This window comes from Semicossyphus pulcher, unplaced genomic scaffold (assembly GCF_022749685.1).
Source record: "Semicossyphus pulcher isolate SPU_LCO1_2020_fin unplaced genomic scaffold, fSemPul1.0.p SCAF_6, whole genome shotgun sequence".
Lineage (NCBI taxonomy): Eukaryota > Metazoa > Chordata > Actinopteri > Labriformes > Labridae > Semicossyphus > Semicossyphus pulcher.
The window spans coordinates 1,592,501-1,610,769 of record NW_027211737.1 but is presented as its reverse complement, the minus strand read 5'-3'; the positions used below and the strand labels follow the sequence as shown (position 1 = coordinate 1,610,769).

Here is an 18,269-nt window from a genome sequence, read left to right as displayed (position 1 = left end):
AGAAGCAGGAAATTAATAAATTAGAGCTTCCTGTTGTTTCCGAGCATGCTCAGTGCTGACAGCAGAGCCTCTGATTCCCTCGTCATCCTCCTGAATCAGATGAAGGAGGATTTAAATGTTTGTCATCAATGACTCAGCAGATCTGTGGACTCTTTGTTCATATTCAGGTTTCTGTTGCAGTAAAAAGACACACAAGAAGAATAACTTTATCAGAGCCACAGAATCTCTGGACAAACTTTCACATCTGAAGCTGCAGAGAGCAGTGCTCATGTTAAACCACAGAAACATCAACCTCAGCCTCTGAGGAAACAGCTGATAATTCAGGTGTGGCTGGCAGGTATCAGGAGAACTGATCACTGATATCTGGGCCGAGACCTCCTGGTGTGAGCAGGTCATAGATTACAATCTGCCTGTGAGCTGCACTTCTGTACCCACATCTGTTCATGAAGATTTATAACAGGCAGGAATGTCTGAACATAATGATTTCAGACGATGTGTTTACCTGCTGCTGCATCAGACGCTCAGACTGCAAACAGAAGCTCCACATATGAACCATGTTTAAAGGAACTGATGGAAACCTTATTGTCTTTACAGTCAGTAAAATCAGCAGCTGTCAGCCTCTCGTACACTTACCTGTTAACACAAATTATATATTTTATCTCAGGACACCTGATCTCGGTGGACTCCGCCCTCCTGCAAGAGAAAGACCAGGCAGTTCTGGTGAGTCCGGTTCTGGACCAGCAGGACTGGAGCTGTGTGAGACTGGTGTACCAGATCACAGGACGGGGGTCACTGCAGATCCACCTCAGACCAGACTCTGACAACTTTGACTACCTACTGTGGGCCTCTAGCACCGCCTCTGACAGCTGGCTCATCGCCAGCGTGGACCTGCCCAACACCACCTATTCGTACAAGGTAGGACGACTGCAGAACACCAATATTTTAGAACATTAAAACGCCACATCAGGACAAAAGAACATCATGAAAGACAATTTTGAGTTTTAATTCTGAGAGGTGTCTTACTCTGACTCAGGGCAAAGTTCACTCAGGAGGTTCATACTTCAAACAATGTCATTAAAATAACATCCTGTAAGTGATGTGGTGTCACTGTGCTTTGATACAAGAGAGACAAATAGCAGAAACAAAACTTAGAGATATGGACCAATATGAGCCTGTGTGTACAGAGTGAAGCATTATGGGTTGGAGTCAAGGATAATAAACAGACTCATGTACATCGCACGCTGGTCTTCCGTTTTATGTGGTCCCATCTTAAAAACACAACATGTGGGGGATGGTGGGTGTGCCGAGGACAGAAAGGTCTACCTGAATGACAAAAAGAGGACGAGGTATGATGAGCATAAAATGAGTGACAACGGACACCAGCAGAGTGGAGAAGGAGCTAGCAGAAAGGCTAACACACCTGGCACTACATTTAGCATTCAGCCACTGCAGCTCTTTGATTTGATCAAGCTGCACGAGTGGGAAAATGCATAGATTTGAGAGATTCAGTCAAATCAAGTAATTTTACAGCAGACTCAGATGAGAATGAGGTGAATACATTAATTAACTGAATGGGAGACAAAGTTGACTATGTTCTGAGAGGCCTGAAGCTAAGGGATGCAGACCAGCACCAGTACATTAAAGTGAGGAATGGCTTCCAGTCGTTCTTCATAGTGAAAAGGAATGTAGTGTACGAACGTGCACGATTTAATACGTGCAAACAAGAAGCTGAAGGAGACTTTTGATGCTTTTGTTACTGCCCTGTTTGCATTAGCAGAGAGCTGCAATTATGGAAAGCTGCATGACAAGCTCATCAGGGACAGGATGGTGGTTGGGCTGGCTGACACGCGCCTCTCTGAACGCATGCAAATGGAAAGAGACCTGGAACTAGAAAAAGTGATAAATATGGCAAGACAATCAGAGCAGATAAAAAGCAACAAAACACAATGAGGAGTAAAGGTAGCAGTGTAAAGCAGATAGACATTAATGCTGTGAGTGTTTAAAGGCAGACAACATAAAGAAAAGCCACACAGCTGCCATGTGTGACAGTTGACAGTTGTGTCAAGGACTGTTTTTAACAACATTTTTTCCAACACACAGCAGCCTGTTCTCCAGAAAGCAGGGAAGCCCTTGAATATTCGGAAGAATTCCACTGGATGTGTCGGGGTTCACCAGGCTACAGCTAAGTACTGGGGCAAAGCAGGCTACAGAAAAGATCTATCTTAGATGACTTTACTCGGGTTGCCTGTCATTATAGCTATTGGCTTAGTCAAACTAATCAGTATGTATATTTAGACCCTCAAGACAAGCTTCACTAGGCATCAGCGAAGTTAACAGGCGACAGACTGGTGTGCTGGAATGGTGATCACGCCAAAGAAAGATGGAAAAAAAGTTTGTTTGTGTGAGAACCTGACAGGCCTGAACCAGTGTGTGTGCTGTAGAAAGCTCATCCTGTCATAAGTCAAACAGGGTCTCTCCACTGACAGAGGAATCGTCCACGTTTAACCATCTTCCTCACTGAAGGACTGGATGGTGTTGTCTGCCACATTGAAGACCTCTTGGTGTCGGGGCAGGACCAGGTCAAAAGACTGGAGAAAGCGAGCATTACACTGAATATGGACTCTCTAAAAGTGAGGTGGTCTTCTTGGGTAACATTTCTCTGCTGCAGGCATCCTCCCTGACCCAAGAAAAAAGAAGGCCATCATGAAGATGGAGCCCTCAAATGTAAGTCAGGTGAGGAGTTTTCTCAGAAATGTTAACCAGCTGGGAAAGTTTATCTAGCAGCCAGTGGAGAAGTATATATATATATATATATATCTATAAAACGGGCAAAGTGGGCCTTTCTTTGCAGAGTCTGCGTGTTTGCGTGTTCTCCCCGTGCATGAGTGGGTTCTCTCCGGGGTCTCGGGCTTCCTCCCACAGTCCAAAGACATGCTCGTTAGGTTCATTGGTGACTCTAGATTGCCCGTAGGTGTAGATGTGAGTGTGAAAGGTTGTCTGTCTCTATGTGTCAGCCCTGTGGTTGACAGGTAACCTGACCAGGGTATACCCTGCCTTTCGCCCAATGACAGCTGGGATAGGCTCCAGCCCTCCCTGCGACCCTGAACAGGATAAGCGGTGTACACAATGGATGGATGGACAACCCAAACAGAGACACAAGTGTCGGCCGATGCATCAACATATGGCTTTGGAGGCGTTCTTCTCCAAAGGTGGAAGTATGAATGGAAGCCAGTGGCTTATGCATTGAGGTTGCTTACTCCAACGGAACAGCGTTATGTGCAGGTAGAAAAGAAAGCCTTGGGTCTCACATGGGCATGTGAACGGTTCTCGGAAGTCCTCATAAGAAACCTCTAAACCCTTTATCAGCCTACTGGGAGTACAGCCTGTTGTATATATTACATTTAGTTCTCCAACTTAAAATGAGAAACACGAGACTCTGGAGGCTCACCTGTGAAAACACGCCTGTCCAAGGATGAACAAGGGCTGATGGACAGCACCAACATCTACGTGGACTGTATCATGGAAGGTATGTCTGTCTGTTCTACATACATGGAGACATTGTAGGAGCAGCTAAAACCTGACAACATCTGCTCACATGTGACACAGAAGGATGGCCCACTCACGCAAAACAAAAGCCTGTGCTAAAAGCTACTGGCCATAAAGAGATTAACAAAGGGGTGGTGAAGTGTAAGGAGCATGCTCATCAATCAGTGTCATGGCCTTGTCTTAGCTAACAAGTGATTGAAATGGTGCTTAAATGCAGGACCTGCACACAAGAGTGACAAAATCACAAAGACCCAGTGTTGCCATCTGAACACCCTGAAAGACCATGGCAAAAGTTGGGGGTCAGCCTGTTTGACCTAGGAGGGAAAATTTTACATTGTATGTGTAAAGTACGGATTTATCAGAAGAGACGAGCAGTAAGTTTGGTCCACAGCCTCATTCTTTATTTATCCAGAAGAGAACAACTGCTCATGCACATTCAAAACTGTTACATCAAGTGCAGTGGAGGAAGACGCACTATAACCAGTGCGTTGCTTAACAGTACATTACACCTCTCTTCTTCAGTAGTAAACAACCTCAGTTGATATCTTGGCCTATTAAACATAACTTAAGACATAAACATAATTCAACCAAGGTGATGACTTCACTTTGTTTACGGGGCCTGGTAGAGAGCTGCTCAGCTGACTGGCCCTGGTTGGGGCTCTCACGTTCCTCTGATCGTGGAGGGTCAGGTCAGGGGAGGCTGGACAATGCTGCTCCATTCCAGTTGAATGATCTTGCTACTCAGTCCATGGCTCTTCTTTTAACTCGTGGTGTGATTGGTTGGCTGCTGGTGTGCTTGACCTAAGGTGCTGGCTGTGCTGCCGGTAATCCTTATTTCCGCTCTCTACGATGTATGGTGCTGTGTGGCCTGTCAATAACTCCTGGTGACCATGGTAGGTCGCCTGGATATGGTTGCATCCTAATCTTGTGTCCTGTTCACAGGGCTGGAGGAGGGTTATCTGCTCTCTTGAGGTCATGGTGATAGTTTTGCATGTCCTTGCTCCTGTCTAGCAGGTGCTTGACATGCATAGCATCATAGGCTGTGGGGGCAAGTAGCGCTCTAGCAGCGGGCAGTTTGTTTCGGGTTCTTCTGCCCATGAGGAGCTGGGCCGGTGACAGACCCACTGACTCCAGTGTTGTCATTCTGTAATCCAACAGCGCTATGTGTTTGTCTTAGTGCAGCTTGTGTGGCGAGGATGTTTTGTGCGCGATACAGTAACTTTCACAGAAGTCTTTGAATTCTTCAGAGGAGTACTGTGGGCCATTGTCAGTTCTGAGAGCAGAAGGTATGCCATGTCTGATGAATTGGGCTTTCAGAGTCTTAATAATGGTACGGTTGCGTGTGTCCTTCAGTTCCTCTGCCTCAATGAACTTGGAGTAGTAGTCTACTAGAACGATATAATCAGGAGCAACTTCCTCAAACGGCCGCTCCGGTGTCTCCGTTGGTTTGAGCTGCTGTCTGGGCAGCTTGTTTTGAAAGTCTGCACACTTTCCGCAGTTTCGTACAGATTCCTTGATTTCTGTAAGCTGACTTCTTGAGTCCCGGTATGGTTGCACTGGTTTTGACACTTCCCTCCTCCCTTGCTGGATTGTCAGTTGGAGGCCGCTTATCTCTTCTTTCATGCATTTTTGCAGTTCCGAGTATTTCTGTTCACTGACTGCCACGAAGCTTAGCTTGTGATTGGAGTACGAGCAAAGTATTCTTTTGGAGCACTTCAGCTCACCTGTGTGCATTGGTAGCTGATAACTGTCTGACGCCATTGTGTTGCACTTTGCACCGGTGTCTATTCTGAACCTCACTGCTTCGGACAGAACTTGAATGTCTACCACCCATTTATCCTGTTCAGGCGGGTCAGCACTTCATCCTCCATTGGATCTTTCTGTATTTTCTCTGCATACAAAGATCTCATTGCATGCTTCCTGCACACAGCCACCCAGTGGTTTGGTTTGTGGCAGTAGGAGCATTCTGAGCCTTTAGCTGGACACTTTCCTTGACTCTACCTGTGTTGTGGGTTATGCCCCACCTGCCCCTAATGACCAGTCACCACTGGATGTAAGCGTTAAACTTATCTAGCACTTTATCTTGGTCTTCTTTTTCGCCTGCCCCCCAGGGCAGCATTTTGCGTCTTTCCCTACCTTTCTCTCCGATCCACGTTACCAGCCATCCAGCACGCTGTTTGTTCGTGATGTCGGAGAGGGGGCCGTCGAAAACGAACCCGACATGACTCTTGAATCTTTCAAATTCCTCATACAAATCTGCTGCATCCCAGTCAATTTTAGGCCTGCTCAAACTGTGACAGAGCCATGGAAAACGGTTTCCAGTTACAAACTGACTTCTGACACCATGTAAAGTACAGCTTTATCAGAAGAAATGAGCAGCAAGTTTGGTCCGCAGCCTTGTACTTCATTTATCCAGAAGAGAACAACTGTGCATTCAACACTGTTACAACAAGAAACAAAATTAACCATTTCTTGTGGATTATTTTTTCCAGGTATATCAAGATTGCACACCTACCTCACACCAAATCCACACACGTAATTCTTCATTTAAAGTCGATTTTTGCCCGCCATGGCATTCCAGAGATCCTCATCCTGCAGTTTTCAGGACAAGCCTTTGCTTCCTTCACACCTTCATCTGGATTCAGGCACATAACCAGCAGTCAAAGGAGCAACAGAGAAGCAGAACGGGCAGTTCAGACCATTAAATAGCAACAGACTCCTATCTGGCTCTTCCCGCCTATAGAGCAACACCTCTTCAGAGGAGATACAGTCCAGCTCAGCTCCCAATAGGCCTCCGTCTTCACACCACTGTGCCGATTCTTCTATCTCAACTGGACCCTTCACTGCTTTATAGTGTCAAACTCACCTTGAAGAAAAGGAGTGGAGGATGTCAGATACTGACAATTACAACAGGCGTCACCCAACAAAAAACCCGGTGTGTCCTGTGCCCTGTCACCAGGAGAACATGTGTGGGTAATGAACACTACCTCATTATGTGGCCAGGGTTTAAGTTCAAGTTTAAGTTATCAAACTTCCCCCAGGGCATAAATAAGTATTTCTGATTGTGATAAATGCAAAGTACAGTAGATTAAAAGTAAAGTAAAAGTACAGCATTAGTAAGAACAGACCTTTCAACTAAGAGGCAGAATAATCCTCTGAGGCGACAGACGAAGGCTGTCTACCCTTTGTTCTCTCCAAAGGGGAGATGTGGGGTTATTGTTCTTTGATACTAAAGAGAAAAATAGCAGAAACAAGAGATATGGAACAATAACAGCCTGCGTGTTCAGATTGAAGCATTATGGGTGGGAGTCAAGGTTAATGAACAGAATCATGTACATCGCACATTGGTCCCCCGTTTTATGTGTTCCTTTAAAAAGGAGCGAAAAATAGAGTCTGCACCAGTTGTTGCATTAAAAAGAATCTGTGGCGGTCCACGTGTCCTGGAAGCTTTCAATGTTACGGACAAATGGGTGAAAGTCCGGTCAAATAATATCTGCATTTAATTTGCTGAAAAACAATTGATAGGCAGGCTGTATCAAGGGCGTAGAACTGAGAAGGGAAGTTACTGAATTGTCCCTAGAATAATTTGGTCCCAAAAATTAATATATGATGATACATGTAACTGTAAACAAGGACTCCTGTCGGGATAGCATATATTCCACTGAAATCCCTGGTGAGGACTTTGCATGCTGAGGATAAATTCCAGCCTCCATAGCTGCGGAGTGCTGTCATCACAGCGCTGGCATCTCGTGTGCTTGTGGTATCGTTGAAAGGGGCTGTGGCTGGTGCTGCTGACGTGTCCTCGCCGGTCATTTCTTTGTCAAAATGACCAATGATGGTTGTGTGCCTTCTCTACCCAGCACCTGGTCTTTATCGCCTGGGGGTGCACAACTCAATAAAGTCGACGTAACGTTGACGCGTCGTTGATGATGTCATCACATACAGACACATGCAAAAAACACAAAGGGTCTTATTTACACGGCGGAAGGCGCACAGTCTAAAGTGCTAAGTGATTTAGGGCGTCTGACCCACTTTTGCTCGTTACACGGCGCACAATCTGGGTGCAAACTGAGGCACAAAGAGGTTGGCTTCAGTCGCGTGATATTCATAGGCGTGTTTTCGGCATAACATGAATCAAACCAATCAGAGAGTCAGCTCTCATTCCCTTTAACAGCCCGGCGTGCCTGCAGGCAGGTAGCACATGAGCGCATGAGATGGACAGCTTGGTGTCGGTCTCGGTAGTGTTTGGCCCGTGTGTGGTTCGAGCAGGAATCTCCCTGAGGTGAAGCAGGTGTGTGTGGAGGCAGCGGTGAGCTTGTCCACGTCTTCTCAGCAGATCGGTAATAAACCGAAAGCAGCATCATGATTTACGGAGACGAGGGAAACCAAAGCTTGCCAGCTCACAGTCCCATAAACGTTATCACACTGTATCTGCAAACACACTGCTTTTTCCTTATGAGTAGAAGCGCTGCTGTGCACAGTGCTCCCCGTGTGAGTAAAAAGCAGACACTCGTGCTGTGAACTCTCTGATGTCTGTCCATAATGCGCCCTCTAAAGAGCAGAGGACTGCACCACAGACTTTAGACTGTAGGCCAGGTTTCTGTTGGTCTAAGGTGCAGTCGCTTTCTGCTTCCGCAAGATAGCAATGCGCCACAGGTTTAGATAGTCTTGTAGTGTGTGTTCTTCTTCTTCTTCTATTGGCTGTAGTGTGCGTGTGCGCTTTATTTGGCAGAAATGGGTGGGGAAAAAAATAACGCTGTGTGAAATCATGTGGTCAAAGACTTGTCGACACCACCCTATAGATGTTGACTTCTGGTAGTGAAGTCGACATGTCCATAAGTCGATTTTTCTGTGTAAGCCTGTACCAAGTGCTTGGTAAACTTTTCAGTTTTCCTTTAAAAAGGGGACATTTCGTATCTACCTTCTCTGCTGGTGCTCATTGATGTCTCCTCTCATAATCTATCTCTGACGTCTTCTTCTTCCTGTCTTCTCTCTGTTTACATTCTCTGCCTGTCCTCCCTCCACACTGTCGCAACACCATTTGAAAACACAACGTTACGTTTCTGCACAGTAACATACATCGACCATGATAGCTCTCTTTTGTGTCCTCACTTTCAGTGTAACCTGTGTTTCAGTGTGTATTTATGAACCTTGTAGCTGACTCCAACCTGTGTGTGTTTTACTATAAATCACTTTAATGTGCACTTTGTGCTTCCTGTGAAACATGTTACATAAATACATCTTTGCTGGTTGGTCTAAATTTAAATAACCAACTTTAAGAACAGACTGAAAGCCACAAACAGAAGCCATGATGTCATGTAACCTCTGAGTCTGACCACCTGCTTCTTTATTGTTAACCAGAGAGCTGTTACACAACAGTCTGATTATACTGGGAGTATAACACTAAATGTGAAACAGTGAGAGGTTGTAATGGAGACTGTGAGTTTGTTCCATATGCTGGTTAATGATGGAAACAGAACGACATCATGCTGGATTTCACAGTTACAAACTTTCATAGGCTGACTGCTGTCTCAGATTACATAAGAGAGTCCTCAGACCAGTGTTTCAGCTCAGGATCACACAATGATTGTAAGGAGTCTGGTTATATGGAAGTCTATGAGAAAGTGGTCCTCCTTCTCCCCTGATTTATTCCCTCAGTAAACATGTTCCTAATGAGTTTATGGTCTTCAACACAGCATGACGTTCATTCAGTCACTGATGCTCCCATTTAGAGTCACACAGACCAGAAACTAGAAGCATGCCTTGCTGCAACTATTAAGGTGTTGAAAACAAGCACATCTCTACAGTGAAGTCAGGTCAATCAATTGATTAACCAGGGGATGGGTTATATTCACAAATCCTAAAAATGTTTGTTGTAAACATTTTCAATAAAACACACTTAAACGAAAGAAAGGAGTACTACTGATTCTGTTTTCATTAAAACTCAATGATGTCTTGCAAAATGCCTTAAGGACATAAAGATGTGGATGACTAGAAACGTTCTGCTACTTAATTCATACAAACTGAAATTATTGTGCTTGGCCCCAAACACCTTAGAGATTCTTGTCCTCTATGTCCTTCATCTCCCACATTAAACAAATATCAAGGACAGCCTTCTTTCACCTTCACAACAAACATCAGACACATCCTGTCTCAACATGATGCAGAAAAACTAGGCCATGCATTCGTTACTTCCAGGCTGGATTATTGTAACTCCTTACTATCAGGCTGCCCTAATAAGTCACTAAAAACTCTGCAGCTGGTACAAAACGCTGCAGCACGTGTGCTGACAAGAACTAGGAAGAGCATTCACATCTCTCCTGTATTAGCCTCTCTGCACTGGCTTCCTGTAAAATATAGAATAGAATTTAAAATCCTTCTTCTTACTTACAAAGCTCTTAATGGTCTATCTATCTATCTATCTATCTATCTATCTATCTATCTAAGGAATATGGTCTAGACCTGCTCTGTCTGTAAAGTGTCTTGAGATAACTTTTAATGATTTGGCGCCATACAAATGAAATTTGATTGATTGATTGAAAAAGCAGGGGATGATTTAGGACGTGACTACCTGGGATTGACCACTCTTCTAAAGCCTGAACAAAATATCTGTCAGCTGATATTATTGGCCATTAGGGGGCTATCACAGATATATGAGCATCAGTGTGAATGTATTCCAATATCTAAAACATCACAGAACATATAAAGCAGAAAAAATTGTTTGGGCTGATGTCGTAAAGCCACCACATGAAGAAGCTGTGTTATGATGTAAAGTGACAGCTGTGTTATGATGTTATAATGTAAAGTGACGCAGGTGTGTTATGATGTAAAGTGACGCAGGTGTGTTATGATGTAAAGTGACGCAGGTGTGTTATGAGGTTAAGTGACGCAGGTGTGTTATGATGTAAAGTGACGCAGGTGTGTTATGATGTAAAGTGACAGGTGTGTTGTGATGTAAAGTGACGCAGGTGTGTTATGATGTAAAGTGACGCAGGTGTGTTATGATGTAAAGTGACGCAGGTGTGTTATGATGTAAAGTGACAGGTGTGTTGTGATGTAAAGTGACGCAGGTGTGTTATGATGTAAAGTGACAGGTGTGTTGTGATGTAAAGTGACGCAGATGTGTTATGATGTAAAGTGACGCAGGTGTGTTATGAGGTTAAGTGACGCAGGTGTGTTATGATGTAAAGTGACAGGTGTGTTATGATGTTATGATGTAAAGTGATAGGTGTATTATGATGTAAAGTTGCTGTTTACCTGTTCGTTGCTCAGTGGGTTTTTTTCTCCCTCAGATTTTGCTTTCAGGTCAACCTGAACGAGGCTCAGGAAACAGCGTGGCCATTTTTGAAATCGACATTGTTCCTGGTTACTGTTTGGGTCAGTGTCACATTATATTCAGTAACATGTCTCTCCTGTATTTATTCCTGCATAATACGTTACACTGAATAACATAAATGTTTGTACCTGCTGACAGAGTGTAACTTTGAGGAGCATCACCTGTGTGGCTACAGTAACAGCTGGAATCCAAACGTTAACTGGTACGTTGGAGGAAGTTTAACTAGAGGGACCGAGTCTGATCTGCTGCTGAATACCACCAGCAATAATCACAGAGGTACACACACACACACACACACACACACACACACACAGTCTGTAGATAGAACACAGGTCTGTAGTCATTAAGGACGTCCCAGCGCCCTCAATGACTACAGACCTGTGGCACTCACGTCACATGTTATGAAGACATTTGAGAGGCTGGTTCTTCAGCACCTGAAGACACTGCTAGCTGCTTTCCTGGACCAAACTGCCGTTTGCATACCAGTCGATTGTGGTGTGGAGAATGCCCTCATCATCCTTCTGAGGGACAAGCTGCTGGCGATGCAACTGCACCCTGACACCACAGCCTGGATACTGGACTTTCTCACTGGCCGGCCACAGTATGTCAGAGTGGATGGCTGTGCCTCTCTAACATCTATTAGCATATTCAAACTGCAGCCACAGAACCTTTGAAACCATGACTGCAGGATAAACCAGCTCTCCTCCTCCTGTCTCTGTGATCAGTGTGTTCCTGCACTAACACATACTTCAGGTCACAGTGTGGTCAGCTGTTTACATCTGCAGCTCACGGCTGCTCATTATAGAGCAGGACAGCTGAGGGTAACACAGAGATGATGTTCATGCTGTGGGCTCATGGCTGTGTGATGACAGTTTACCTGCAGGGACGTATCACTGAGGATTATAGACAAACATTGTAATTATCAGCTGTGATAAATGATTCAACAGAACCATCATTACTTCAGTAGATTGTCTCTGTTCGTATTATCAGCGGGACAGAACTCTTTGGTTTTCACCATCTGAAGACATCTGTGTGAATAACACATTTCATAAACTGTGCACTAGTTCAGTTCAGGAGGCTGTTTCTCCCAATCACCCCCCTTACAGGTATCATTACTGATGTGGGTGTTAAATTCCCCAGCAGAATTATGCTGTCCCTAGATGGCTCCTGTTTCAGGACTCTGCCCAGAGACTCCAAGAAGGCTGCTCAATCTGAATTGCTTTTTTGTGCATAATCACAGTCAGTCTCCACAAATTCAAGTATCTCCAGGTTGTTGCTGGGGAGAGGGACGTCTGGGTTAGCCTGCTGCCACCGTGTCCCACCAGCTGATATGGGGAAGAAAATGCATGATGGATGACACTTTGAGCTCTGCAGCTTTTCAATGGTTGTGTATTTCTAAGTCTTTTCTGTAAAGTTTGTTTAGTGTTGATGTTGTAGACTTCTCTGTTTGAGGCCTAATTTTCATTTCCTATAAAAGTGTTATCCATTGACTTTAGCACTGTTTTTTTTTGCTTTCTTACCTTCATAAGTCTTTAAATAACTTTGTGCTGCATTTGAAACAGTTGACCTTGAATCACTGAGACTCCTGAGCACAGAGCATGTGGATCAGAGGATATTCACAGTTGGATCCTGCAGCTCTGTGGTCTGTGTGTCTGACAGTCGGGTCACACTGATGATGGTTGTGGAGGCTCAGTCTGTAATCAGGAAGGTGATCTGGCAGCTTTGTGAGAATAAAGGTTTGGACCTGGATCATCAAGACACAGAAACAAAGTAATCTGCAGTCTGTTTGTGAGTCTGTAAACACGAGTCAGTAAGCACGCCTTTACTGAATGTCAGTCTAATGACAACATGTGAAACACGTCTGTATCAGTCCATAACTGTTCGTGTTTCCCACAGGATGAGATAAAATTTGTGGTCTGACTGGAGTCGTTTGTTAATCAGACTAAAGAAGCTCAGAGAGACTGTGAAACTTAGCAGACTCACTACACACTCATGGCTCGCAGTGAGTGAATGACACGTTCCAGGTAACTTTAAGTAACCACTCTTTATCACTGCAGTCTACCGCCCTCTCTGTGGTGAAAAGCTAACAACAGTCCTGACTCCCTGCACACACCGCCACAAATAAATCAGTGTACGACAGACAGTGAACGAACTAACAAGCAGGTATGGTGAGCGCAGGCACAGATAGCTGCTAATCAGAGCTAACATATAAATAAAATAATGTGTGAAAAAACAGTGTGTCAGACGTGTTGGACGGTCTTTTAGTCCAATAAAGCGCACAGACAGATTATCTGTCTGATATTTACATGAATAAATCTCCAAAAGGCTCCAACAGCACAAACACGGCCCAGAGGCTGCGTTCAGTGAGGGGACACCTAGCAGACAGCTAGCAGCTCCCACCTGTCACTCAGATAGGCCACGCCCCTAATGATGCATCACTTTAAGCCTTAATATAATGTAAACAGGGGTCAGTTTCAGAAAGGAGGTTCAACAAACCCTCAGTCAAGCCCGATTTAAGTGCGTGCACACTGACTATAAAAAGCCAGCATTAATGGAGCCCCGACACCACGATTCACCATGGCAACGGTACACAAAAAGAGGTCCTCCTACGTCACACCAGTGGAGCTCGAAATCCTCATGCGGACGTTCAGCGAATACGAGCATGTTTTTAGAAACATAAAGTAACACGGCTGCAGCTGCAAAAGAGAGAGAAGCGGTGTGGGAAGAAACTACTGCTCGAGTAAACGCGCAAGTTTGAACTGGTCTATTTATTTAATATTTAATCACGACCGGAAGCTAAAATTTATATTAATTTAGGAGCAATCCAGCGGGAGAGAAAAACGTACATGGAAGCAAATCTATAAATGATGACTTTGACACAGATTTGTCTTTTGATTATTTTATTATAATTATAAAAGACTTTTGCAAAGGGGTCAGAGCAGCACAGAGACTAACCACTCAAACAAGCGTGATACGGGCTGAATGAATGAGGAAGTCGAATGAGGGTTTTATATTCTAGAGGGAGGAGACAGAGCGAACTCTGAGTTTCCTGAAGAAAACCTGCTCCCGACCAGGTTAGGTTCACAGACACGGTTACCATAGTAACCAACTCAGAGCTGAAGTTACCTCTCTTTCGGAAATGGCAAACCCAAAGTTTCCCTCATTTCAGGGTGAACAAACCCGGGGTTTCACTGAACCACCTTTCTGAAACGGACCCCAGGTGAGTTGTATAAAGATTCTCCCCGTACAGTTGTCATGAAGAGAGAAATGAGCTATAGAGACCCAAACTGTTTTTTGTACCAGGCTGTAAACATGTTTATTTCTGCTGTAAAGTTTAACATGGGGCTCTATGGGGACTGACTCACTGCTGGAGACAGCCTCAAGTGGACACCAGAGGAACTGCAGCTTTTAGCTCATCAGTGTTGGCTTCATTTCTCAGTTTCTGCTTGATGTGCACACTGTGTCCTCTCACCTGTATCTAACAACAACAACAACAATAATAATAATAATAATAATAATAGTAGTAATAATAAATAATATTAATAACAGTAATATTGCTGCAGGTCACTTCATGTACGTGGACTCGGTCTACGCTAAACACTTCCAGGAAGTGGCCAAGCTGACGTCTCCCATGACGACGGTGGCGATGTCTGGCTGTCTGTCCTTCTTCTACCACAGAGACCAGGAGGCAGGAAACATCTTCTCAGTGTTCACCAGAGACCAGCGGGGACACTACGAGGACATCTGGAAGCCTGAAGTTTATTCTACCAATGGCTGGACTCAGGTCAGCGTGGACATCAAAGCTCCACGACCCCTGGAGGTCAGTATGTGTAGACGATCAGTTCTGTCTGTTACCATCAGACTCATTCAGTAACACAGTGACGTCACTGAAGTCCACACCAGCAGTCAGACCATCAGTCTTTATATTCTCCTGAAGTGTTGCATCAATAACAGTCAGGCCAAACTCCATTAAAAAAACATTTTGAAGTAGCGTTCTTGTCGTCTTGCAGACAGACCTGACAAAGCTTGAATTCAGACTTGTTATAAACCTGCATTATGATGTAGTTATTTCAGCATCCTTTCAGCCTGTTTATTGTCATTAAATTTCAGTAACATCTGTTTATTTTGGCTTCATAGCGCTGTAGTCAGACAGTTCAGCCCACATGTGACTTGCTAGGCAGCAGACAGCAGTAACAATGTGACGTTTGCCGTTCTTTTTATAGTTGTGCCCAAATTTCACTGCCTGCCCTCGATCCACTCCCCTTTATGCCGAATCACCACAGGCAGCTTTTCTCAACTGCAACTCCGCTATAGTAGGCCGCATGCAGCGGAATCATGTCACTGCAATATAGTGATGATGTTGAGCGACATTATAACCCTCCGTGATGATTGTTGTTTATATGTTGACATTTCCGTAGTCATACAGAGTTGTATAATAAACGATTGGCAAATCAATGATATTGATTAATTGTTCCTACATTATTCTGCTGTTTCCTTTTCAATTTTAAAAGCGCTGATAGTGCAGGCATGTTCGCAAGCTCGACCACTCTCTACCTCGTAGTGTTGTGACGCTCACAAACGATGAGACGTTCTTCTCTCATCAGAAAGGAACGGAGCCATAAGATCCAACTCCCTTCAAAGAGCCGTAATTCCCAACACACAATTGATATCATGAATCGGGATCATGAATCGGGATCATGAATCGGGGATCATGATTCAGGATCATGGATCAGGGATCATGAATCGGGATCATGAATCAGTATCATGGATCAGGATCAGGGATCATGAATCGGGGATCATGAATCGGTATCCTGGATCAGGGATCGTGAATCGTGATCATGGATCATGAATCGGGGATCATGAATCGGTGATCATGACTCAGGATCATAAATCGGGGATCATGGATCCGGGATCATGAATCGGGATCATGAATCGGTATCATGGATCAGGGATCATGAATCGGGATCATGAATCGGTATCATGGATCAGGATCAGGGATCATGAATTGGGGATCATGAATCGGTATCCTGGATCAGGATCAGGGATCATGAATCGGGGATCATGAATCGGTATCATGGATCAGGATCAGGGATCATGAATCGTGATCATGAATCAGTATCATGGATCATGAATCGGGGATCATGAATCGGTATCCTGGATCAGGGATCATGAATCAGTATCATGGATCAGGATCAGGGATCATGAATCGGGGATCATGAATCGGGATCTTGAATCAGGGATCATCAGGAGGGTTTGTAACGTGTTGGAGGTCCACACTCAGTGAATGACTTTAGAATAGAAAGAACTAATTGTGCTCTTAGTGAAAGAATAAGAATCAGCTGTGTTTATGTTCATAAATGTCTCAGTAAAGGCAAAATGGTCTTTAGGGTGTTCAGATTTACAGACAGCAGGGCAGCATCAGTGTAACATCAACACATGGTCAGAGACTTCCTGTATGACAGTAGATAATTATTTCATCTGGCGCCCTCTAGTGGTGAAAAGACCTTCCATTTAATTTGACCTGTTGGCTGCTGAGAGATCATGTGAGCAGAAACACAACATTAAACAAAAGTATCAGAAATCTAAGAATACATTCTGAGACAGAAAGAAACGGAGCTACAGACTCATCGAACACAACATGATGCTGATCTGCTGATAATACACACACTGAATATACAATACGTTTATTAACCAGCATCTGCACTGCTTTTGAATAATTAATGTTTTTAACTTCCTTTCAGAGTGAAATTATTCTGTTTTACTGTCTCTGGACATGATTGATAATGATTAATATCTAATATGAATCATTCAGCACTAGTGGAGTAACTCGTCTTTATAATTCAGAGAAAACAGTTCTCTCATGTGTGTACAGCAGACACACACACACACCACCGCAGTGTTTCCTGAGTGCTCAGCCACAGTCTGCAGTCTGTGTGGAAACAGTCTTGTGTAACGTCTAACTGGGTCACTTCCTGCGTTCAGACGAGCAGCAGAAAGAGTTTCCTCTGATGTAACGTCTGAATCGGTGTCATCCATCAGAGTTAAACATGTCTAACGTTAACACAGCATGTTCTTCAACCACCTACACATCTGTTAGTGTGTGTGTGTGTGCGTGTGTGTGTGTTAATGTGTCTGTGTCTCCAGGTGGTATTTGAGGCGGCCTTTAACAGTGCTAGAGGAGGATACGTGGCCATAGACGACATCTCGTTCTCACCTGAGTTCTGTCACACAGACACAGGTGAGAGTAAAGACTCAACACACACACACACACACACACACAAACTGATGTTTCTCTGATCTGTCGGTTTAATGTGCTGCAGGCTGACTGTTGCCCTGGCAGCTGGTGTAACAGGAGAGAAAAGTTTAATTCTTATTAAAATTTGCGAGCGTCGCTCAGAGAGTCTTTCAGCCGCTGCGAGCGTCACCTTCGAGAGTCTTTCAGCCGCTGCGAGCGTCGCTCAGAAAGCCTTTCAGCCGCTGCGAGCGTCGCTCAGAGAGTCTTTCAGCCGCTGCGAGCGTCGCTCAGAGAGTCTTTCAGCCGCTGCGAGCGTCGCTCAGAGAGTCTTTCAGCCGCTGCGAGCGTCGCCTTAGAGAGTCTTTCAGCCGCTGTTTGGCTCTTTCGACAGGGAGGTAAAGACAGAGAAAAACAGCTCCATGAAAAGAAGGCAGAGCAGGGAGTTTGAAAAGATGAGTCACAAAACTGAAAAGAAGACAGAGGGGGATGAATAAGAAGAAACAGGCGAGCTGAGGGAGTAAGAGGAGGGGCAGAGGAGAGAGAGAGAGGAAGAAGAAGGAATGAAGAGCAGAGAACAGAGGTATATACAGATAGTGATAAGTGTCAATCAGCGCACATAAAATCTGTGTTCAGACCAAAACAAAGAGCATATTCACGAGGTGTGACACAATTAATGCAAAGATGCAAAGTAAGCACATGCCACTCAAAGCTGCTTTTACACTACATATCACATTCATCCATTCACACACTGATGGCAGAGGCTGCTACGTAAAGTGCCCAACTGTCAATCAGTTATCACATTCATACCCGTTGGCTATGCCACCGGGAGCAATTTGGGGTTCAGTGTCTTGCCCAAGGACACTTTGACATGTAGCCTGAGGGAGCTGGGGATCGAACCTCCGACCTCCCGATGTAAAAACGACCGACTCTACCACTGAGCCACAGTCGCCCCACTTAAATATGATCAGAACATTAGCTGTAAAATAATGTTCAATGAAGGTATTTGTTTTAGAAAGCAGTCGTCAGACTCCTCACATCAGTCAATGTCCCGTCTTCATGTTTAACATGTCAGACATGTCCTCCTGTATACTCACCCTCTCACCTCTTCATGTGTTGTCAGATTCACTGACCTCTGCAGGTTTATATGAGAGA

General features: G+C 44.5%; 1 protein-coding gene across 1 annotated transcript in view; it reads left to right on the top strand.

Annotated features, from left to right (window-relative positions):
• Nucleotides 1-18,269, top strand: part of mamdc2a (MAM domain containing 2a) — a 35,525-nt gene that overhangs the window by 6,466 nt on the left and 10,790 nt on the right. The window contains exons 3-7 of the mRNA XM_069683169.1: nt 665-915; nt 10,839-10,923; nt 11,021-11,158; nt 14,446-14,702; nt 17,027-17,120. Coding sequence (XP_069539270.1) covers nt 665-915; nt 10,839-10,923; nt 11,021-11,158; nt 14,446-14,702; nt 17,027-17,120 — 825 coding nt within the window. The remainder of the gene's footprint in view (nt 1-664; nt 916-10,838; nt 10,924-11,020; nt 11,159-14,445; nt 14,703-17,026; nt 17,121-18,269) is intronic.